This window comes from Heptranchias perlo, chromosome 11 (genome assembly GCF_035084215.1).
Source record: "Heptranchias perlo isolate sHepPer1 chromosome 11, sHepPer1.hap1, whole genome shotgun sequence".
In the NCBI taxonomy this organism is placed as follows: domain Eukaryota; kingdom Metazoa; phylum Chordata; class Chondrichthyes; order Hexanchiformes; family Hexanchidae; genus Heptranchias; species Heptranchias perlo.
This window is the reverse complement of record NC_090335.1, coordinates 8,929,094-8,954,828: the sequence shown is the minus strand read 5'-3', so window position 1 is coordinate 8,954,828 and position 25,735 is coordinate 8,929,094. Positions and strand designations below refer to the sequence as shown.

The 25,735-nt window shown below is 43.0% G+C and overlaps 1 protein-coding gene across 2 annotated transcripts in view; it reads right to left on the bottom strand.

Moving 5' to 3' along the window:
• dgkh (diacylglycerol kinase, eta) overlaps positions 1–25,735 on the bottom strand; it is a 465,735-nt gene that overhangs the window by 218,871 nt on the left and 221,129 nt on the right. For both annotated transcript variants that reach the window (XM_067992509.1, XM_067992508.1), the window contains exon 4: positions 18,834–18,914. In XM_067992509.1, the coding sequence (XP_067848610.1) occupies positions 18,834–18,914 (81 nt within the window). The remainder of the gene's footprint in view (positions 1–18,833; positions 18,915–25,735) is intronic.

Below are 25,735 nucleotides of genomic sequence, written 5' to 3'. Positions count from 1 at the left end.
AGGAGATTAGCTGTAAACACAAAGCATACTTTTCCGGGCAATTTTCAAAAATCATCAACATTATCTATAACTGGCTCACAGAAACACTCTGATCGATTGCTTCAAGAAAATATTAATTCAGTTGGGGATTTGAAATGTTACTCATTTTAATAAATGGCTGCCCAGAAGGGTTTAGTACAAGGACCTTCTAATCCCTTACAATAAAAGACCATAAAATCTTGAGGCAATGATAGGGATTTCCGGCAATAGATTTTGCTCTGCAAATTGCATAGAATTACATTGAATTTTAGAGCACAGAAACAGGCCATTCAGCCCAACAGGACTTTGCCGGTGCTTCAGCTCCACACGAGCCTGCTCGCATCCGACTTCATCTCATCCTCTCTGTATATCGTTCTATTCCTTTCTCCCTAATGTACTTATCTAGCTTCCCATGAAAGTCATGTATAAAAAGTTCATTGTATGTAAAAAGCGAGTGGCTTTGCAGAGGTCTCCTTGATTCCTCACCAAGTGAACAGGAGTCCCACACAAGGAGGAGGAATGCAAATACTCACCCGACACTCTCACAATGAAGAGGAATCAAAATATCCTCCCGACACTCCCACAATGAAGAGGAATGCAAACACCCTTCCGACTCCCTCACAACAAAGAGGAATGCAAACACTCTCCACACTCTCACAATGAAGAGGAATGCAAACACTCTCCACACTCTCACAATGAAGAGGAATGCAAACACTCTCCACACTCTCACAATGAAGAGGAATGCAAACACTCTCCCTACACTCTCACAACAAAGAGGAATGCAAACACTCTCCACACTCTCACAATGAAGAGGAATGCAAACACTCTCCACACTCTCACAATGAAGAGGAATGCAAACACTCTCCACACTCTCACAATGAAGAGGAATGCAAACACTCTCCACACTCTCACAATGAAGAGGAATGCAAACACTCTCCACACTCACACAATGAAGAGGAATGCAAACACTCTCCACACTCACACAATGAAGAGGAATGCAAACACTCTCCCGACACTCTCACAATGAAGAGGAATGCAAACACTCTCCACACTCCCACAATGAAGAGGAATGCAAACACTCTCCACACTCACACAATGAAGAGGAATGCAAACACTCTCCACACTCACACAATGAAGAGGAATGCAAACACTCTCCACACTCTCACAATGAAGAGGAATGCAAACACTCTCCCGACACTCTCACAATGAAGAGGAATGCAAACACTCTCCACACTCTCACAATGAAGAGGAATGCAAACACTCTCCACACTCTCACAATGAAGAGGAATGCAAACACTCTCCACACTCTCACAATGAAGAGGAATGCAAACACTCTCCACACTCTCACAATGAAGAGGAATGCAAACACTCTCCACACTCACACAATGAAGAGGAATGCAAACACTCTCCACACTCTCACAATGAAGAGGAATGCAAACACTCTCCACACTCTCACAATGAAGAGGAATGCAAACACTCTCCCTACACTCTCACAACAAAGAGGAATGCAAACACTCTCCACACTCACACAATGAAGAGGAATGCAAACACTCTCCACACTCACACAATGAAGAGGAATGCAAACACTCTCCCGACACTCTCACAATGAAGAGGAATGCAAACACTCTCCACACTCCCACAATGAAGAGGAATGCAAACACTCTCCACACTCACACAATGAAGAGGAATGCAAACACTCTCCACACTCACACAATGAAGAGGAATGCAAACACTCTCCACACTCTCACAATGAAGAGGAATGCAAACACTCTCCCGACACTCTCACAATGAAGAGGAATGCAAACACTCTCCCGACACTCTCACAATGAAGAGGAATGCAAACACTCTCCACACTCTCACAATGAAGAGGAATTCAAACACTCTCCCGACACTCTCACAATGAAGAGGAATGCAAACACTCTCCACACTCTCACAATGAAGAGGAATGCAAACACTCTCCACACTCTCACAATGAAGAGGAATGCAAACACTCTCCACACTCACACAATGAAGAGGAATGCAAACACTCTCCACACTCACACAATGAAGAGGAATGCAAACACTCTCCCAACACTCTCACAATGAAGAGAAATGCAAACACTCTCCACACTCTCACAATGAAGAGGAATGCAAACACTCTCCACACTCACACAATGAAGAGGAATGCAAACACTCTCCACACTCTCACAATGAAGAGGAATGCAAACACTTTCCCGACACTCTCACAATGAAGAGGAATGCAAACACTCTCCACACTCTCACAATGAAGAGGAATGCAAACACTCTCCACACTCACACAATGAAGAGGAATGCAAACACTCTCCCGACACTCTCACAATGAAGAGGAATGCAAACACTCTCCACACTCTCACAATGAAGAGGAATGCAAACACTCTCCCGACACTCTCACAATGAAGAGGAATGCAAACACTCTCCCAACACTCTCACAATGAAGAGGAATGCAAACACTCTCCACACTCTCACAATGAAGAGGAATGCAAACACTCTCCCGACACTCTCACAATGAAGAGGAATGCAAACACTCTCCACACTCTCACAATGAAGAGGAATGCAAACACTCTCCACACTCTCACAATGAAGAGGAATGCAAACACTCTCCACACTCTCACAATGAAGAGGAATGCAAACACTCTCCACACTCACACAATGAAGAGGAATGCAAACACTCTCCCGACACTCTCACAATGAAGAGGAATGCAAACACTCTCCACACTCTCACAATGAAGAGGAATGCAAACACTCTCCACACTCACACAATGAAGAGGAATGCAAACACTCTCCCGACACTCTCACAATGAAGAGGAATGCAAACACTCTCCCGACACTCTCACAATGAAGAGGAATGCAAACACTTTCCCGACACTCTCACAATGAAGAGGAATGCAAACACTCTCCACACTCACACAATGAAGAGGAATGCAAACACTCTCCACACTCTCACAATGAAGAGGAATGCAAACACTCTCCACACTCTCACAATGAAGAGGAATGCAAACACTCTCCCGACACTCTCACAATGAAGAGGAATGCAAACACTCTCCACACTCACACAATGAAGAGGAATGCAAACACTCTCCCGACACTCTCACAATGAAGAGGAATGCAAACACTCTCCACACTCACACAATGAAGAGGAATGCAAACACTCTCCACACTCACACAATGAAGAGGAATGCAAACACTCTCCACACTCTCACAATGAAGAGGAATGCAAACACTCTCCACACTCACACAATGAAGAGGAATGCAAACACTCTCCCGACACTCTCACAATGAAGAGGAATGCAAACACTCTCCACACTCACACAATGAAGAGGAATGCAAACACTCTCCCGACACTCTCACAATGAAGAGGAATGCAAACACTCTCCACACTCACACAATGAAGAGGAATGCAAACACTCTCCACACTCACACAATGAAGAGGAATGCAAACACTCTCCCGACACTCTCACAATGAAGAGGAATGCAAACACTCTCCACACTCACACAATGAAGAGGAATGCAAACACTCTCCCGACACTCTCACAATGAAGAGGAATGCAAACACTCTCCACACTCACACAATGAAGAGGAATGCAAACACTCTCCACACTCACACAATGAAGAGGAATGCAAACACTTTCCCGACACTCTCACAATGAAGAGGAATGCAAACACTCTCCACACTCTCACAATGAAGAGGAATGCAAACACTCTCCACACTCTCACAATGAAGAGGAATGCAAACACTCTCCACACTCTCACAATGAAGAGGAATGCAAACACTCTCCCGACACTCTCACAATGAAGAGGAATGCAAACACTCTCCACACTCACACAATGAATAGGAATGCAAACACTCTCCACACTCACACAATGAAGAGGAATGCAAACACTCTCCACACTCACACAATGAAGAGGAATGCAAACACTCTCCACACTCTCACAATGAAGAGGAATGCAAACACTCTCCACACTCACACAATGAAGAGGAATGCAAACACTCTCCACACTCTCACAATGAAGAGGAATTCAAACACTCTCCACACTCTCACAATGAAGAGGAATGCAAACACTCTCCACACTCACACAATGAAGAGGAATGCAAACACTTTCCCGACACTCTCACAATGAAGAGGAATGCAAACACTCTCCACACTCTCACAATGAAGAGGAATGCAAACACTCTCCACACTCACACAATGAAGAGGAATGCAAACACTCTCCCGACACTCTCACAATGAAGAGGAATGCAAACACTCTCCCGACACTCTCACAATGAAGAGGAATGCAAACACTTTCCCGACACTCTCACAATGAAGAGGAATGCAAACACTCTCCACACTCACACAATGAAGAGGAATGCAAACACTCTCCACACTCTCACAATGAAGAGGAATGCAAACACTCTCCACACTCTCACAATGAAGAGGAATGCAAACACTCTCCACACTCTCACAATGAAGAGGAATGCAAACACTCTCCACACTCACACAATGAAGAGGAATGCAAACACTCTCCACACTCTCACAATGAAGAGGAATGCAAACACTCTCCCGACACTCTCACAATGAAGAGGAATGCAAACACTCTCCACACTCACACAATGAAGAGGAATGCAAACACTCTCCACACTCTCACAATGAAGAGGAATGCAAACACTCTCCACACTCTCACAATGAAGAGGAATGCAAACACTCTCCCGACACTCTCACAATGAAGAGGAATGCAAACACTCTCCACACTCACACAATGAAGAGGAATGCAAACACTCTCCCGACACTCTCACAATGAAGAGGAATGCAAACACTCTCCACACTCACACAATGAAGAGGAATGCAAACACTTTCCCGACACTCTCACAATGAAGAGGAATGCAAACACTCTCCACACTCTCACAATGAAGAGGAATGCAAACACTCTCCACACTCTCACAATGAAGAGGAATGCAAACACTCTCCCGACACTCTCACAATGAAGAGGAATGCAAACACTCTCCACACTCTCACAATGAAGAGGAATGCAAACACTCTCCACACTCTCACAATGAAGAGGAATGCAAACACTCTCCCGACACTCTCACAATGAAGAGGAATGCAAACACTCTCCACACTCTCACAATGAAGAGGAATGCAAACACTCTCCACACTCTCACAATGAAGAGGAATGCAAACACTCTCCACACTCTCACAATGAAGAGGAATGCAAACACTCTCCACACTCTCACAATGAAGAGGAATGCAAACACTCTCCCTACACTCTCACAATGAAGAGGAATGCAAACACTCTCCACACTCACACAATGAAGAGGAATGCAAACACTCTCCCGACACTCTCACAATGAAGAGGAATGCAAACACTCTCCCGACACTCTCACAATGAAGAGGAATGCAAACACTTTCCCGACACTCTCACAATGAAGAGGAATGCAAACACTCTCCACACTCACACAATGAAGAGGAATGCAAACACTCTCCACACTCTCACAATGAAGAGGAATGCAAACACTCTCCACACTCTCACAATGAAGAGGAATGCAAACACTCTCCCGACACTCTCACAATGAAGAGGAATGCAAACACTCTCCACACTCACACAATGAAGAGGAATGCAAACACTCTCCCGACACTCTCACAATGAAGAGGAATGCAAACACTCTCCACACTCACACAATGAAGAGGAATGCAAACACTCTCCACACTCACACAATGAAGAGGAATGCAAACACTCTCCCGACACTCTCACAATGAAGAGGAATGCAAACACTCTCCACACTCACACAATGAAGAGGAATGCAAACACTCTCCCGACACTCTCACAATGAAGAGGAATGCAAACACTCTCCACACTCACACAATGAAGAGGAATGCAAACACTCTCCACACTCACACAATGAAGAGGAATGCAAACACTTTCCCGACACTCTCACAATGAAGAGGAATGCAAACACTCTCCACACTCTCACAATGAAGAGGAATGCAAACACTCTCCCGACACTCTCACAATGAAGAGGAATGCAAACACTCTCCACACTCTCACAATGAAGAGGAATGCAAACACTCTCCCGACACTCTCACAATGAAGAGGAATGCAAACACTCTCCACACTCTCACAATGAAGAGGAATGCAAACACTCTCCACACTCACACAATGAATAGGAATGCAAACACTCTCCACACTCACACAATGAAGAGGAATGCAAACACTCTCCACACTCTCACAATGAAGAGGAATTCAAACACTCTCCACACTCTCACAATGAAGAGGAATGCAAACACTCTCCACACTCTCACAATGAAGAGGAATGCAAACACTCTCCACACTCACACAATGAAGAGGAATGCAAACACTTTCCCGACACTCTCACAATGAAGAGGAATGCAAACACTCTCCACACTCACACAATGAAGAGGAATGCAAACACTTTCCCGACACTCTCACAATGAAGAGGAATGCAAACACTCTCCACACTCACACAATGAAGAGGAATGCAAACACTTTCCCGACACTCACACAATGAAGAGGAATTCAAACACTCTCCACACTCTCACAATGAAGAGGAATGCAAACACTCTCCACACTCTCACAATGAAGAGGAATGCAAACACTCTCCACACTCACACAATGAAGAGGAATGCAAACACTTTCCCGACACTCTCACAATGAAGAGGAATGCAAACACTCTCCACACTCTCACAATGAAGAGGAATGCAAACACTCTCCACACTCACACAATGAAGAGGAATGCAAACACTCTCCCAACACTCACACAATGAAGAGGAATGCAAACACTCTCCACACTCACACAATGAAGAGGAATGCAAACACTCTCCACACTCTCACAATGAAGAGGAATGCAAACACTCTCCACACTCTCACAATGAAGAGGAATGCAAACACTCTCCACACTCTCACAATGAAGAGGAATGCAAACACTCTCCACACTCTCACAATGAAGAGGAATGCAAACACTCTCCCTACACTCTCACAATGAAGAGGAATGCAAACACTCTCCACACTCACACAATGAAGAGGAATGCAAACACTCTCCCTACACTCTCACAATGAAGAGGAATGCAAACACTCTCCACACTCTCACAATGAAGAGGAATGCAAACACTCTCCCTACACTCTCACAATGAAGAGGAATGCAAACACTCTCCACACTCTCACAATGAAGAGGAATTCAAACACTCTCCACACTCTCACAATGAAGAGGAATGCAAACACTCTCCACACTCTCACAATGAAGAGGAATGCAAACACTCTCCACACTCTCACAATGAAGAGGAATGCAAACACTTTCCCGACACTCTCACAATGAAGAGGAATGCAAACACTCTCCCGACACTCTCACAACAAAGAGGAATGCAAACACTCTCCACACTCTCACAATGAAGAGGAATGCAAACACTCTCCACACTCTCACAATGAAGAGGAATGCAAACACTCTCCCGACACTCTCACAATGAAGAGGAATGCAAACACTCTCCCGACACTCTCACAATGAAGAGGAATGCAAACACTCTCCCGACACTCTCACAATGAAGAGGAATGCAAACACTCTCCACACTCACACAATGAAGAGGAATGCAAACACTTTCCCGACACTCTCACAATGAAGAGGAATGCAAACACTCTCCACACTCTCACAATGAAGAGGAATGCAAACACTCTCCACACTCTCACAATGAAGAGGAATGCAAACACTCTCCCGACACTCTCACAATGAAGAGGAATGCAAACACTCTCCACACTCTCACAATGAAGAGGAATGCAAACACTCTCCACACTCTCACAATGAAGAGGAATGCAAACACTCTCCCGACACTCTCACAATGAAGAGGAATGCAAACACTCTCCACACTCTCACAATGAAGAGGAATGCAAACACTCTCCACACTCACACAATGAATAGGAATGCAAACACTTTCCCGACACTCTCACAATGAAGAGGAATGCAAACACTCTCCACACTCTCACAATGAAGAGGAATTCAAACACTCTCCAGACACTTATTCTTAAATTGAGTTTGGATCAAATCATTAGCACAATTATGCGTTCAGAAAAATTAATTGAACTAAACGATGCAGCCAAATATATCTGTGTGCAGGATCTAAAAATAACAAGTCCGTTTACGTATATTCAGAATGAGAACATTATTTTGACAAGGTGTTCTCAGAAATAAAACTACATTTATATGAACCGATGCAAATAAGCCTTCTTTTCAACAAGCCTAAACTTTAAGGAAAAGATGAGAATTCTAGATCAACAAGTTAACAGCGCGTTTAACACAGTAAAATCAGATAAAAACTGATACCGAACCAGAGAAGGTGATATTAGGAGAGTTAAGAGGTAGGTTTTAAGGAGAGTCTTTAAAGGACAAATGAGAGGGGTGGAGAAGTAGAGAGGCTTAGGAGGGGGTTTACTAGTGCTTAGGGTCTAGATGGGTGAAGACACTGCCACCAACGGTGGAGCGAAGGGAGCGGAAAGTGCAAAAGGCCAGAATTGGAGGAACGCAGAGATCTTGGAGTGATGCAAGACTGGAGGAGGTTACAGAGATAGGGAGGAGTAAGGTCATGGAGGAATTTGATCACAAGGATGAGAATTTTAAAGTTGAGATGTTGGGGGATTGGGAACCAATGTAGGTCAGCATGCACAGGGGTGATGGATGAGCGGGATTTGGTGCGAGTTTGGAATCAGGCAGCAGAGTTTTCGATGAGCTCAAGTTTATGGAGGGTGGAGGATGGGAGGCTGGCCAGGAGAGCATTGGAATAGTCAAGTCTGGAGGTGACAAACGCATGGATGAGGGTTTCAGCAGTTGATCAGCTAAGGCGGGGCTGAGACGGGCAATGTTACAGAGGTGGAAGCAGACGGTCTATGTGATGGAGAGGATATGGGGTCGAAATCTCAGCTCGGGGTCAAATAGGACATCAATGTTGTGAACAGCCTGGTTCAGCCCGAGACAATAGCCAGGGAGAGGGATGGAGTTAGTGGCTAGGGCTGAAGACAATGGCTTTGGTCTTCCCAATGTTTAACAGGAGGAAACTTCAGCTCATCCAGGACGGGATGTTGGACAAGCAGTCTGACAACACAGAGACAGTGGAGGGGTCAGAAGAGGTGGTGGTGAGGTAGAGCTCAGTGTACACATGGGCTTTGACATCATGTCTTTGGATGATAACGCCCAGGGGCAGCATGTAGATGAGAAAAATTGGGCGGGGGGGGGGGGGGGCGCAAGGATAGATCCTTGGGGTATTCCACAGGTTAACAGTGTGGGGGTGGGAAGAGAAGCCATTGCTAGAGATGCTCTGGTTACAATTGGATAGGTTAAGAGTGGAACCAGGCGAGGACAATCCCACTCAACTGGACAACGGAGGAGAGGCATTGGAGGAGGATGGTGTGGTCAACCGTGTCTCTGGAGTGGGACTTGAACCCGCGATCTCCTGACATGTGAAGTTAAATGAGTGTGTAAATTGAACTAAATTATTTAGCTGGGGCCTATGCAGGCTTTTAGAACGCTCCTCCCTCACTGTCATGTTATAAATTGCATAGCCAGGTGGTGAAGGATAGAATACTAGAGCCTGATCTTCAGTTGCTTCCAAGCCTTTATTCACAGAGCTCCATATTACACACACCCCACACCCTACATCAGCTCGCTTTTAAACTGACACGAGTGTTCCCAATTAATATGCACCACCTGAATACAATTAACACTAATTGCTATAAATCACCTGGATACAATTAACACTTAGCACATAGGGCAGGGCCAGTCCCTGTCGATTCCAACTGCCAGATACCTGATACTTTACCTGCATCTCCCGACCCATTTGATCCCCACTGATCAGTCTCATCACAAACGCGGTCTCATTCAATTAGCCCATTAACTGAACCGGCTAAAATTTCCCACTCTTCCGGTGACTCAGCAGAGCTTGAGAGATTTGAATCAACTGATTAAACTCACTGCAAAGGAGAAACAGGCCCATACTGACCAAAAAAAAGGTGATTGTCTCAGGCCCAGCCACGTGGGCTTAGGCCTCAGGTGAAGGCAGCCCAAGCTAAGGCTGTGGGGAGCTGCGCCTGGTGCTGAAAGCGCAGAAGTCTTGGGGACTGAAGGCTTGAAGGACAGGCTCAGCTATGTCCCTGCAAGTGCAGAGTTTTGTATAATGTGGCTATGCCTCTATATTTAGCTTTGTTCCTGAAAAACTCTCAACTGATTTAAACATGTAGAAAAGAAGACACTGGTCAAATTTTGTCTCATAACTCTCCTGTGAAGTGCTTTGGGACGTTTTACTACATTAAAGGCGCTTTATAAATGCAAATGAGGCAGGCCAAGTGGAGCAAGTGTCAGTGGGGGAGCATTTAGGGAGCAGCAATCACAGTGTCATAAGGTTTAGAATAGCTATGAAAAAGGACATGGACCACTCTAAAGTAAAAATACTCAATTGGAGGAGGGCCAATTTCAATGCAATGAGAACAGATCTGGCCCGGATAAATTGGAATCAAAGCTTGGCAGACAAAACTGTAATTGAACAGTGGGCAGCCTTTAAAGAGCAGATGGTTCGGGTACAGTCTAGGCAAATTCCCACGAGGCAGAAAGGTAGGGCAACTAAAGCCAGAGCTCCCTGGTTGACAAAGGAGCTAGTGAGTGAGATGAAATGGAATGGAAAAAAAGGGCGTATGTCAGATGTCAGGTTTATAACGCAAGTGAGAAACAGGCAGAATATAGAAAGTTCAGAGGGGAAGTGAAAAAGGAAATAAGAGGGGCAAAGAGAGCGTATGAGAATAGACTGGCGGCTAACATAAAAGGGAATCCAAAAGTCTTCTACAGGCATGTAAACAGTAAACGGGTAATAAGAGGAGGGGTGGGGCCGATTCGGGACCATAAAGGAGATCTACTCATGGAGTCAGAGTGTATGGACGAGGTACTAAATGAGTACTTTGCATCTGTCTTTACCAAGGAAGAAGATACTGCCAGAGTCTCAGTGAAGGAAGATATCGTTGAGATACTGGAAGGGCTAAAAATTTAGAAAGAAGAGGTACTGGAAAGGCTAGCTGTACTTAAAATAGATAAGTCACCCTGTCCGGATGGGATGCATCCTAGGTTGCTGAGGGAAGTAAGGGTGGAAATTGTGGAGGTACTGACCATAATCTTCCAAACATCCATAGATACGGGGGTGGTGCCAGAGGACTGGAGAATGGCAAATGTTATACCCTTGTTCAAAAAAGGGTGTAAGGATAAACCCAGCAACTATAGGCCAGTCAGTTTAACCTCGGTGGTGGGGAAACTTTTAGAAACGATAATCCAGGACAGAATTAACAGTCATTTGGACGAGTGTGGATTGATTAGGGAAAGTCAGCACGGATTTGTTAAAGGCAAATCTGATCGTTTTTTGATGAGATAACAGAGAGGGTAGATGAGGGCAATGCAGTTGATGTGGTGTATATGGACTTTCAAAAGGCGTTTGATAAAGTGCCGCATCGTAGGCTTAACATCAAGATTGCAGCCCATGGAATAAAGGGGACAGTAGGAACATGGACACAGAATTGGCTAAGTGACAGGAAACAGAGAGTAGTGGTGAACGCTTGTTTTTCGGACTGGAGGGAGGTCTAGAGTGGTGTTCCCCAGGAGTCAGTGCTGGGACCACAGCTTTTCTTGATATATATTAATGACTTGGATATATAGGGCACAATTTCAAAATTTGCACATGACACAAAACTTGGAAGGGTCGTACAATGAGGAGGATAGTGATAGATTCAAGAGGATATAGACAGGCTGGTGGCAAGGGCGGACACATGGCAGATGAAATTTAACGCAGAAAAATGCTAAGTGATACATTTTGGTAGGAAGAACGAGGAGAGGCAATATAAACTAGAGGGCACAACTCTAAAAGGGGTACAGGAACAGAAAGACCTGGGGGGATATGTGCACAAATCGTTGAAGGTGCAGGTTAAGAAAGCGATTGAGAAAGCATACAGGAACCTGGGCTTTATAAATCGAGGCATAGGGTACAAAAGTATGGAAGTCGTGATGAACCTTTATAAAACATTGGTTCGGCCATAACTGGAATATTGTGTCCAGTTCTGGGCACTGCACTTCAAGAAAGATGTGACGGTCTTGGAGAAGGTGCAGAAGAGATTTACTAGAATGATTCCAGGGATGAGGGGCTTTAGTTACATGGATAGACTGGAGAAGCTGGGGTTGTTCTCCTTGGAACAGAGACGGTTGTGAGGAGATTTGATAGAGGTATTCAAAATCATGAGGGTTCTAGACAGAGTAGATAGAGAGAAACTGTTCCCATTGGCAGAAGTGTCAAGAACCAGAGGACATAGATTTAAAGTGATTGGCAAAAGAACCAAAGGTGACATGAGGAAAAACTTTTTTACACAGCGAGTGGTTATGATCTGGAATGCACTGCCCGAGGAGATGGTGGAGCCAGATTCAATCATGGCCTTCAAAAGCGAGCTGGATAAGTACTTGAAGGGAAAAAATTTGTAGAGCTACGGGGATAGTGCGGGGGAGTGGGGCTAGCTGATTTGTTCTTGCATAGAGCCGGCACGGACTCGATGGGCCAAATGGCCTCCTTCCGTGCTGTAAACTTTCTATGATTCTAAGTTGTTGTTGTTGTCTACATTAAATCATATTTGAGCTGATGCGAGACTGCATGGTTCAATGTCAGTTGCCCCTTACAAATATTTTAGCTAATATATTTGTAAGGGGCAACTGACACTGAACCATACAAGCCAGGTCTGAGCTGAGATAGTTGGTTCTGTGGATGGGGGTGTTAAAATTTGCCTCAGTGCCCCTTTGGCCAAGGAGGCAGAAAATTCCACCAGAGTTCCTGTTTTTGAATGTAATGCAGTGACCCAGTGACCCATGGTGCAAAGTGCATTTGTATGGATGTCAGGTAAGGAAGGATAGGCTCAGGCATCGCCTGTGATGCCCCCTTAGACCAATAGCTAGCAGCAACACTGTCCAGGTGCACATATGAAGAATGACTATGTGAGCGAGGTACTATACGGTTGCCATCGTCATACTGCATCATGAGTCCCCTCATTCAAGTAAGGAGAGGAGAGAAGGGTGGGAAGGAATCTCTTGTATCAAGTGCATGACATACAGAGGTAGATTCCACAGCGCTGTGCATCGGGAGAGAAGTTGCAAATGCATATTTAATCTGCAGTACATCTGGAGGTGGATGCAGAACTAATCAATAGCATGAGCATAGTATCCAAAATTCTGCACAAATATAACGGGTATTCTGCAAGGAATACTGGAAGGAAAATAAAGGGATAGCGCAGGTCACAAAAGACCATTAGAAAAAGAAATTGGCCCAGATTTTGTCGTCAAAATAACGGTGAGGCTAATGATGCTTGCGCTGTTATTTATGCGCAAATAGGACAGCAACTTCAGGCGAGGCCAGATGCACGGTTAAGCTCGGATATCCAAAAGTTGCTGTCCGAGTTACGCTGCTCGCCGTTAGCTTTGTGAAAACGGCATCTCGCTGTCTGCCTCACCGTTGAAATACATTGAACAGCTTGAAGTTGCTGTATTTACACAATGGATACAAACCAAACTTACCACAGAAAGTTAAGTCTTGTCCATTTCAGCCCAAATACTTTTAACAACATAATAAGTGTTAATTACTGCCAGTCAACCTCTCTGACACTGTAAATTAACTATTACAAATGTGGAGTCTCATTCTCTCAGGTTTTAATTGTTGTTGGATATTTTAAAAATGTAAAACATTAATTTTTTTTTACTTTTCCTTTCTGTCTCTTTTTCATCTCTCTCTTAATTCAATCTTTCTTTCTCTCTCTCTATTTCTCTTTCTGTACCTGATTTGACATTGAATTCACCCACTCTAATTTACACTTCCTTCTCAGTCTTTGCGCTGTTCATTTCACAATCCTTCAATCTGATTGTCTAAGGAGATACACAGCTGCTTGCCCTGTTCACTCAGGTCCCAGATGCCGTTTCCCTCGCTGGGCACTTTCAGCAACTTGCCACGCAAAATATTCAATACCTAAGCATGCAAGGGCAAGTCTTAGTAACAGCAAATGCAGTTAGATGTCCTGCGACAGCAAATTATGGCCAAATATTAGATATGTCAGCTTTAGAAAATCCAGGTGGAACTGAACTATCCAATCAAATCACCAGACAAGAGCAGGGCAGGGGTTGAGTATTCTGTGACAAGTGGCTCAACTCCAGGCCTCTCAGAGCCTCTGCACCATTTACAAGGCTCAAGTCAGGAGTGTGTAGAACATTCACTGCTCACCTCGATGGGTAGAGACGCAACAACAGTCGAAAAAGCTCGATGCCATCCAGGAAAACAGAAGTCTGCTTGTTCGGTACCCCAAGCACTCAACTCAATATCCCACCCTCTCCACACCGTGACTGCAGTAACTCACCAAAGTTACTTCGACAGTACCTCCCTCCCCTGTGACCTCTATCAATGAGAAAGATAAGATCAAGAATGCTGTGGGAACATCAGCAACTCCAAGTTCCACTTCAAGTTGCATACCATCGTGATTTGGACATCCATCACTGTTCCTTCATTGTCGCTGGGTCACTATCCTGAGATACCCTATCTCGCATGATCATGGGATAACATCATCGCAAGGACTGCGGCTGGTTCAAGTAATAGGCCTACCAACACTTTCTTGGAGCAACTAGAGATGGGTAATAATTGCGGCCTTTGCCAGCAGAACAAATGAAGAGCAACCTTTCACACAGGTTTTAAAATGTTATATGGGTGATAACCAATGTCGACACAGCATCTGTTTATCAGTGCATAGGACAGCAAGGGGTTGAAATTTGTCTTCACTACAACAACAACTTGCATTTATATAGCCCCTTTAACGTAGTAAAACATCCCAAGGCACTACACAGGACCGTTATCAGACAAAATCTGACACTCAGCCACATAAGGAGATGTTAGGACAGGTGACCAAAAGCTTGGTCAAAGAGGTAGGTTTTAAGGAGTGACTTAAAGAAGGGGAGAGAGGTAGAGAGGTGGAGAGGTTTAGGGAGGGAATTCCAGAGCTAAGGGCCTAGGCAGCTGAAGACAAGAACGCCAATGGTAGAGCGATGAAAATCGGGGATGCGCAAGAGGCCAGAATTGGAGGAGCGCGGAGATCTCGGAGGGTTGCAGGGCTGGAGGAGGTTACAGAGAGGAGGGATGACCCCATGGAGGGATTTGAAAACAAGGATGAGAATTTCAAAACTGAGGCGCTGCTGAACCGAGAACCAATGTAGATCAGCGAACACAGGGGTGATGGGTGAATGGGACTTGGTGCGGGTTAGGGTACAGGCAGCAGAGTTTTGGATGAAAATTTACCACTAGTTACATGAATATATAAATTGTGTATACACGAGCTGTAAACTCCACAAGTATCCTATCTGAGCAACATTCCCTTTCATATTAATTTTCTCCATAATAAAATCCTAGACAATCCTAGAAGTATTGCGAAGTCTGATCTCAGCTTGCCACAGATTAGAGAATGTCAGCAGCAAAGAACAGCCATTTAACAAGTAGGAGAACAGCATATAAGAATGTCTCTAAGGATACTGTATCAAGCTTTAGGACCTTTGAAATTAATTTTTTCTTTCAATCTACAAATGTCCCCTGAGTTACATGGAGGTTTTATTTTGTCACGAAAGGAATTAAAATTGAAATAGCAATCAAATAAGTTGATGAATTTGCTATTAATAGATATAGAATCTATGATTCTATGATTCTATGAAAAGACTCGTTATCTCCCTGTCCAGCATTAAAGAATCACTATTGTAAGTGTGTCATGACTGGTGGCTAATTTATCATTGCCACTGACAAAATTGCATCCTCAGGAATTGCAACTTCACTAAAATGTGCAATGCTGTGATTTCATTAGCAGTTCGTTCATTTAAAAAAAGGCAACTCATTTTTTTTTTAAAAAGGAATAAAAATTGTGATTTAAGGAAGAGAGCAACGATAGTTATATTGTCCACATTCTTTGAATACAGTTCAGCTTCCACATGTAATTGAATGCTCAGCCAAACAGCGAAATATACGGATAACAAAAGCAAAATACTGCAAATGCTGGAAAGCTGAAATAAAAACAGAATATGCTGGCAAACACTCAGCCGGTCATGGCAGCATCTGTGGAGATAGAGAAATAGAGTTAATGTTTCAGGTTTCAGAACATCTTCCAGTTCTGATGAAAGTTCATTGACTTGAAACGTTAACTCTGTTTTTCTTTCTCCACAGATGCTGCGTGACCTGCTGAGTATTTTCCAGCATTTTCTGTTTTTACTAGAGAAATACTCCTTGTGTGCTTTCCCTTTAAACAATTAGTGCTAATTCAATATCTGTCTTAGGTAGGTAGTCTTCTCAAATTCCACTGCATGCAAGAAATGGCATGTTTTGGGGTTTTTAACTCCAGATATTTTTTGGAGCAGTATTTCAGACCACCCTCTCGATGAGCCCCATATGACGCAGAGAAAGAAAGACTTGCATTTATATAGCGCCTTTCACAACCTCAGGACATGCCAAAGCGCTTTACAGCCAATGAAGTGCTTTTAAAGCATAGTTACTGTTTAAATATAGGAAACGTTGCAGCCAATTTGTGCACAGCAAGGTCCCACAAACAGCAATGTGATAATGACCAGATAATCTGTATTAGTGATGTTGGTTGAGGAATAAATATTGGCCAGGACACAGGGGAGAACTCCCCTGCTCTTCTTTGAAATAATGCCATGGGATCTTTTACATCCATCTGAGAGGGCAGACAGAGCCTTGGTTTAACACCTCATCCAAAAGACGACACCTCCAACAGTGCAGTACTCCCTCAGTACTGCACTGGAGTGTCAGCCTAGATTATGTGCTCAACTCTCTGGAGTTCCCAGGAATGATCTAGAAAACTCTCGTTACTGCTTTTCAGCTCACTGGTTACATGACTTGCCTTCACGTGATCTTCCTCACCTTCACAATGGGGTAAACACTTTACTGTGGCTTAGGCTACAAACTGCCATGCAGATTTATTGAACAGTAAATGGATAAATGAATAGAAATAATGACACACTATAGGTTTATAGTAGTTACAGTATTAATTATCCCTTCACAGAAGATGGAAAATAACAGACAGTTGCAGCTGTACCACAAAATTACCATGTAAAGTGGACAGGATACAAAAGCTCCTGAATATTAACCTTTACATAGCAGTTTGTTGGGACTGTCCAGGGAGTTTCTCTCTGATGGCTTCAGACTGCCCAATTTCTTTAAAAAAATTTACTAGGATAAAGCATATTTAAATATGTCTCTCAAACACAAAGAGGGTTACCAAACAAACATATACACAAACAGAACCCACAAGAGGCTTGCATTTGAATCAAATGGCTTAGCCTCTTCTTTGGATACTTGACCAGACACAATGGGCCAAATCTTTCTCAAAAAGTAACAGTGTTAACGACGCACGCCGTTATTAATGCACAAATCGTCCACTGAGCTCCAGCGATGAAGAGATACGCTGTGAGTTGTGAATCTCCAGAAGTTGCTGGTTGATTTACGCCGCTCCACCGTTTGCTTTGCACAAACTGCATCTCACCCTCAAACTCCCTGTTATTTTTAAGAACTTGCTGGATTTGCACATTAATTGCCCATTAAACTCGCTGCAGAAAGTGCTCATACTTAACAGCATAAGTACCTTTTTAATGGCATGATAATTGTTAATGCAATGCCAATCATCCTCTCCGCCCTAGAAAGGGAACAATTTAAACTGTTCAATCTCATTCCTGAATGTAGTCAATTGTTCTTAGAGATTTTTTTAAAATGTTCTTACTTTTCCTTTCTGTCTCTTTTTTCCCTCTCTCTTAATCCAATCTTTCTTTCCCTCTCCCTATTTCTCTTTCGGTACCTGATTTAACTCTAATTCACCCTCGTTCTTCATCATTCCTCTGTTTCTTTCTCAATCCTTAAATCTCAGTGGTTAAGGAGATAGACTGCTGGTCCCACCGTTCATCAAGGTCCCAGATGCCCCGTTGCCCTTGCCGTGCCATTATCAGCTCGCACTTCCAGCAAGTTATGGCACAAGAACTGAAGTGCAGGAAAAAGTCTAACTAACGGCGCACACCACGAGATGCCCCACTCCAGCAAGATCTGGCCCCATGTCAACGCTCAGGGCTTCATGTGTATAAACAAGCTGTGAGTGAACCTGTTTTTTTAGACCAATAAATATCATCACAGAGAATGGCCCTTCATGACTTTGTTTAGGGCCACTTTGGTCCCAAAAACGGCAAATAAAGTTAATGACTAATCTACTTTTTTAGTAGTGTATTTTAGTTGAGGTAACAATGTTGGTTGTGACTCCCTACTCTTCAAATTGTTCCAAATTATCTTTTAAGTCCATCTGAACGGACAGACAAAGCCTCAGTTTAGTGGCTGATCCAAAGGACAGCAGAGCACTGCCTCAGGACTACACTGACGTATTAATCTAGATTATGTGTTCAAGTGCTGCAGTGGGGCTTGACTCGACAACGTTCTGGCTCAGTTAAGAGTCCTAACAATTGAGTCAAGTTGACAAATACAGTGGAGGTGGGAAGACCACTTAAGATGGCTGCTTTGAATGGCACCAGTCATTCTGAAGGAACAGTATTCCAAGACTTTTCACCCCATTTGTACAAGAAAGGATATGGTACTATAATCGTAAATTGTATACACACCAAACACTGAGGCAACAGTAACTAACAAAGATCTCCATCACTCTGTCTGATAAGAACCCCAGCAGCCACCAGTTAGGCCAACTTAATGGATAGAGAAACAATAACAGTGAAATCATACCGTGAAGCTGTTGTTGACATTTTTTGTGCTTGATTCGGCAACACTTGCATCAGATAGATCAACTTCATCAAATATAAGGGACTGCGAAGTGAAAGGGAAAAACAGAACAGTGTGAATAAAAGTGGCAACTCACTCTGCATAAATCTTTTTTCTTGGTTAACCAGATGTCCGACACATGCGAGGGCTCCATCACCATGTTTGAGAATATCCAAATCAAGCTCCTGAGAAATCTACAACCATCTGTAGAGATTCTGTTTTCCCAATATGGAGTGGACACTCACCCCTATTTACCCAAGTTCAGAAGCTTTAGGTGCAGGATGGTAAGGACGAGGCTTAGGGACCCCAAGTAGAGTTGCCAACTCTGGTTATACATATTCTTGGAGGTTTCATCACATGACCACCCACCTCCAACCATCCCACCCAGCCAAACAATCTTTTTTCTCCATCTCCAATATTTTTATAACAAACAAATTAAAGTGTTAAAAGAAAATGAAAAAATACACTTTTTTTTAATGCCCCAATGTTTTTTCTCCTGGGTGTTGCTCGTAGTAGTGTCCAGAAGATTAATCTTAAATTCCTGAGACTCCAGGACAATCCTGGAGGGTTAGCAACCCTAACCCCAAGTAGGCATAGGGTTACTACTGGACTTTAATTGGCTAAAACTGCACAGCTTACCAAAACAATTTCCCGCTGTTGGTCCAGCTGGGACCATCTTACCTATTGGAACCAAATGGGAAGATTCCTGGCCCTCAGTGACAGGCCTACCCCTCTAGCCTCGATTTGTGAGCTAGACTTGCTGGTAAACCATCAACCCTATCTTGGGGTACTGTGGATCTGTCTGGTTCAGGCAGATTACTGAGTCAACCACAGAGGGTCCAATTGGTTCCAAGCTTCCATCACCAAGATGTCCTCTTGGAGTCACCTCAACCCCAAATCACCACACTTACAAATCATTCTTGAAATAAGGACAGTAGATTAGCAAGGTTTTTATTGAGACAGGAGGTGGTTAGCCTGATCATCAAAGGTGAGGAGGTGTCAGTGCAGTAGAACAAACACTTGTTCGCATTTTGCACTCGGCATCAAACACTCCCAAGTCAAGCATGACCCAGCCGCAGTTTAGAATTCCCTCGATCCTGCACCAATAACGTGCCTTAATCCAAACTTCTGAAGAGCAACGATTCTATTTCCCACACCAGCTGTCCTTAAGGCCCTTCTGAACAAGATTGCCAATTTAGTGCTAAATTACAACCAATTTTCCACTCAAGACACAAGCTCCGGCAGTGCTCAGTTAACATTGTTTACTTCAGTTAGAATTTTTACCGCCAACAGAAAGTGTAGGCATTCTATCTGATCAATCCGGGCACGGACTCCAACCCAGTTCCCAAAGGTGGAAGAACTAAATGATGGTGAGATCTCAATCATTTTGTTGCTTTCATTAGTTAAAGCTGAAAAAAATTGAATACTACATAAAAAACAACGTTATTGCAACAAGTATTTGTTTACATATTTTCTAAACCAGCATAAGACGTATGATAACACTCAAAGGGGTTTGGAATAAACTGACTTTTAATGAATGTCTAGAATAACCAACAATTAAGTTGAAGTCCTGACCAAATCCATTAGAAAACAGCTCATTAAAACCAAGTGACACAAAAGTATGATGCAACAGAGTTCTGTCCAAAAAATATGCTCACTTAGTGAGGATAAAAAGTTTAAAATGTCAATTCTTTTTTTCTTAGTGCATTAGCAAACTGTTGAAAAAGGATCTCAGCTTTCAAGTTAAGATCATGTCAATTTTTTTTTTAAAAAGACCAACATAAATTTTCAGCAGCTGTGAATTAAAAATACACACATTTCCATCTCCTTCAATCCCACATTTGTTGAAATTGTTTACAAAAACAAATAAATGAAATGATTTGTACAAAATACTGTGGGGTCCATCGGCTGACCTTCAGAAAGGACAATGTCTGACTGTCAACAGGGAGCAAAAACTCTGCTCCTTTTCACGTGAACTTGCGAATATGAACCAAAAGATACAGCAGCCTTCAAAAGGCAAATTGCAGAGCAGAAACATCTTGCAATAACTGGTAAGATGATGGTGATTTGCTAAATTCCTCATCATAACAATTTGTTGTTATAATCTGGAATGCACTGCCTGAAAGCGTGGTGGAAGCAGATTCAATGGTAACTTTCAAAAGGGAATTTGATAAATACTTGAAGGGGGAAAATTTGCAGGGCTATGCGGAAAGAGCAAGGGAGTGGGACTAATTGGATAGCTCTTTCAAGGAGCCGGCACAGGCACGATGGGCCGAATGGCCTCCCTCTGTGCTGTACTATTCTATGATCTCACTTTGTGACTGGAATCTTTTTTCCCTGTACATCTTACCATCAAACAGTCCAGGGGTAATTTAGTGAGGTTCTGTTGGAGGTAGGCCTCTAACAAGACAGCCCAATTTTCCAACCTTGCACCCACCACTAGCAAGGCTCTGGATGGCAGCATCTCCATGCAGGATCAGCCTTCTGTGATCACACAAAATATCACGGCATCCAGGTCTTGGTTTCAAAGGAAGGCTTTGCAGAGATCAAGACATTCGATCAATCAGAATGTTACCCTTCCTGAGGAGTTTGCTCAGTGTTATTCTGCACCAAATGTTTTTGTTGAGGGTTGTTTTGACCCATCTTATCAGACAATAATAATCTTGTGACTCATTTAACTGTTCATGTCACTTTTTTTTAAAAAGCAATCTCATTGCCCAATAGCAACCATGTGACACATTTGTCCGCATCATCCTTCTAGCAACCTCAATGGCTGCTGGTAAGGATGTGACTTCACTATCCCAAATTCCATTGGCAACGCTCTGACCCAATGTCAGAAAAGGCAAGCCAGGTGGGGCAGCAATTTACATTACACAGAATTACATCAAATTTTACAGCAAAGAAACAGGCCATTCGGCCCATCTGCTCTAAGCCGGTGTTTATGCTCCACACAAGCCTCCTCCCACATGACCTCATTTCACCCTATCAGCATATCCTTCTATTCCTTTCTCCCTCATGTACTTATCGAGCTTCCCTTTAAATGTACCGATGCTATTCGCCTCAACTACTCCTTGTGGTAATGCGTTCCACATTCTCATCACTCTCTAGGTAAAGATGTTTCTCCTGAGTTCCTTATTGGATTTATTAGTGACTATCTTATATTGATGGCCCCTAGATTTGGTCTCCCCCACAAGTGGAAACATTTTCTCTACATCTACCCTATTGAACTTCTTCATGATCTTAAAGACCTCTATCAGATCACCTCTCAGTCTTCTCTTTACTAGAGAAAAGAGCCCCAGCCTGTTCAGTCTTTCCTGATAGTTGTTCCCTTTCAGTTCTGATATCATCCTTGTAAATCTTTTTTGCACTTTCCCCAGTGCTTCTATATCCTTTCTGTAATATGGAGTCCAGAACAGTGCACAGTACTCTGAGTGTGGTCTAACCAAGATGGCAGGTTTTAATTTATGCAGCAATGGCTCAGTGGTCAATGTTAAGCACATTATTGTTTGCAGAGTAAACATTGTTCATTGGTTTTGAGTACTGTGATTGGTCCATGAGAATTGGCCTGAGCTAACCACTCACTGTTTGTTGGTCCCCCTAAAGCCATGTAATCACTGAGCAGTTTACAAAAATAAATCCCTTCAATAATCTGTTATACAGTATATAAATTTGGTTCAACAATTTCTTCTTTATTTTAAAATGAATACAGGTGGACAAGTTGTACAAGTAGCAAACAGCGGAGATATATAAGTGATATATATAAATTAATAAAGAACTTGCATTTGTATAGTCCCGTATCACCTCCTTAGTACATCCCAAAATACTGGAGAAACAATGGAGTGCAGTCACTGTTGTTATGCAGGCAAATGAGGCAATTTATGTACAGCAGTCTCCCACAAGCAGCAAATGTGATAAATGATTAATTAATCTGTTTTTGGTGCTGTTATTTGAGGAAGGACTGTTGACCAAGTCATTTGGAGAATCCCTGCTCTAATTCGAATCGTGCCATGAGATCTTTTACATCCACCTGAACAGGAAGAAAGGGCCTCGGTTTTAAGATACCAATGGAGGGGATGAGTTCTGAACCATTTATTCTCACGCCGTTATATAAAGCATACGGACTGAATACAGTCTTGTTAATATTCTTCATAGTGGCCTCACAATTATGTTGTGAAATAACACTTAGCCCATCCGTCTGAAATTGACTTGCCATTAACTCGCGTAAATAACGGGTAAGTGCCTCTGCTAAAACACCAGAGAAGAATTTCAACAAGAGCACATTAAATGTTTGTATAAAGAATGACTGATTTGCATTTATTTAGCGCCTCTCACAACCTCAGGGCGCCCCAAAGCGCTTTGCGGCCAATGAAGTGTAGACACTGTTGTAATGTAGGAAATGCGGCAGCCAATTAGCGCACAGCAAGATCCCACAAACATCAATGTGATAATGACCAGATAATCTGTTTTAGTGATGTTGATACTAGTCTCCCACAGTATAGTTTAAGGCCACTATGTCGTGCAGCTTCCTAATTTGCTTTCAATTTAGGTTCTTATTTCATCTGACAGATGTCAAGGGATCTCTTCAAAAATACTAACCTCAGGGGATTTTCACGTTCCATTTCAGTATTTATAGCAATTGGGTTACTTCAAAGTGATCAGAAATTAAAAGCATTAGTCTTTACAAAAAAAAATGTTTTGGTTTCCATCCTCATCATGTGTGCTGAATTACAGAAAAATTCCATTTTTCCATTGTGTGTTTTAGAGGTCTATCTCCCCCCCAGCCCACCCCATCTCCCCCCCGCCCCCCCGCCGACCAGCTTTAGCCTCTGATGTCTCTCCCAGGCTGCTTTGGGTTGATTTTTCCTCCCACAAAGTAGTCAGCCCCCATTCCATACTCCTCCCCCATAGTGAGCCATGTGAGTTTGGGCACTCACCGTGTGAGACACACAACACACACACACACACACACACACACACACGTGTCATACCGCTCAATGCTGGCTCCTGTCCATCACAGCCAGTTCATTCTTATTACAGTGAGGGTGGTATAAATTTGCTAGCCCTTTGTAGAAGCCTTTGCTGCTTACTTCTGTGAAAGCAGTAACTCTACTTAAAAAGTAATTAATTGACTGGGAAGGACAATTTGGCGTCCTGAGGAAGTGAAGTGGTGCTATTTGAATGCAAGTTCTTTTTTACTGAGGAAAGCATTCACAGTCGACAAGCCTATGGTTTATAAATGTTCTCCAGTCCAGCTCTCTGAAACTGTCTATCCTGTTCTCCCCACTTTGCCACCTCTCCCTCTGCTTTCATAAACCACCTCCCCAGTGCCTTCAGTTCCCAGATCCAGCCTTTCCTTTTCCTAAGCTCTGTGTCCACCATATCCCATTCTGAAGCATCTTCCTACACATGAGGGGTGCTATATAAAAATGCAAGTTGTTGTTATTAAAAACTTCAATTCATATCCTAAGAAATTTCCTGTATGAGTACAATTTTGAACTTAACTAGAAAACCAGTGATGAGGAATAAACTATTCAGCTCAATGAAGCTCGTCCCTTCCAGACCCTCATTCTCCCAGCATGGGATCTCATTGTATTTTGAATCACCCCAATATTTTTGCCCCTATTGGCTTGGTAGATCATTCCAAATAGTTATTACTCTGAGTAAATAAGCTTTCTTTTCAATATCTGTTCTAAATTTGCTTTTTACTAACTTCCATTCATGTTCCCAGATTATTTTCCTGATGCACTCCAATTAATATCATCTTGGTTTGCCTTGTGTTTAACATTTTATATACTTTAATGAGCCCCCGCTTCCCACCCCCCTCCCTTTTAACCTCCTCTCTAGACTGTAGAACTGACGTAGCTCTCATTTTTCCTCATAGCTCATCCTCTTTACAATTGGGATCGGTCTTGAGGGAGTCCAGAAACTCCCAGAATTTTAAGGCATAATCTTAAAATTAGAGCTAGGCCGTTCAGGGGTGATGTCAGGAAGCACTTCTTCACATAAAGGGTAGCGGAAATCTGGAACTCTCTCCCCCAAAAAGCTATTGAGGCTGGGGGTCATTTGGAAATTTCAAAACTGAGAGTGATAGATTTTTGTCAGGCAAGGGTATTAAGGGATATGGAACCAAGGCAGGTAGAAGGAGTTAAGATACAGATCAGCTGCGATCTAATTGAATGGCAGAACAAGCTCGAGGGGCTGAATGGCCTCCTCCTGTTCCTTTGTTCCAGTTCTGATGAAAGGTCATCAACCTGTAATGTTAACTCTGTTTCTCTCTCCACAGATACTGCCTGACCTGCTGAGTGTTTTCCAGCATTTTCTGTTTTTATTTTTGAGGAATTTTTTTTATATGAAGTTGAGTTCCACACAATCAAGGCCCTGCCCCTCTAATAACACAGGAGGTGGTGCCCGAGAGCAACTATTACTACTATCTGGCACAGTACACTAGACATCTGATGTACTGTTCCTGCTACAAGCTTCTATATTGATAAATAGTGGGAAGCTTTGAAGCTACGCTAGGTCATAACAGAGTTTAATACTGTTACACTACACCTCTGATAGGAACACACAAAACATCTTGCTAAAGACCGATAATTATAAAGTACAGAATATAAATAACTAGAGTTTACAGCAGAACAGTTTTATTCAGTTTCTGGGCACTTATATTTGCACAGCAAACGCCGAGAGACAGCAGGACCTTACGAGTACAGGGAAATAATTCATCTGCACATACTATACATCAGTAGTTCAAGAAAAAGAAAGATGACTTGGATTTATACAGCGCCTTTCACGACCTAAGGACACCCCAAAGCGCATTACAACCAATGAAGTCCTTTTCAAGTATAGTCACTGTTGTAACGTAGGAA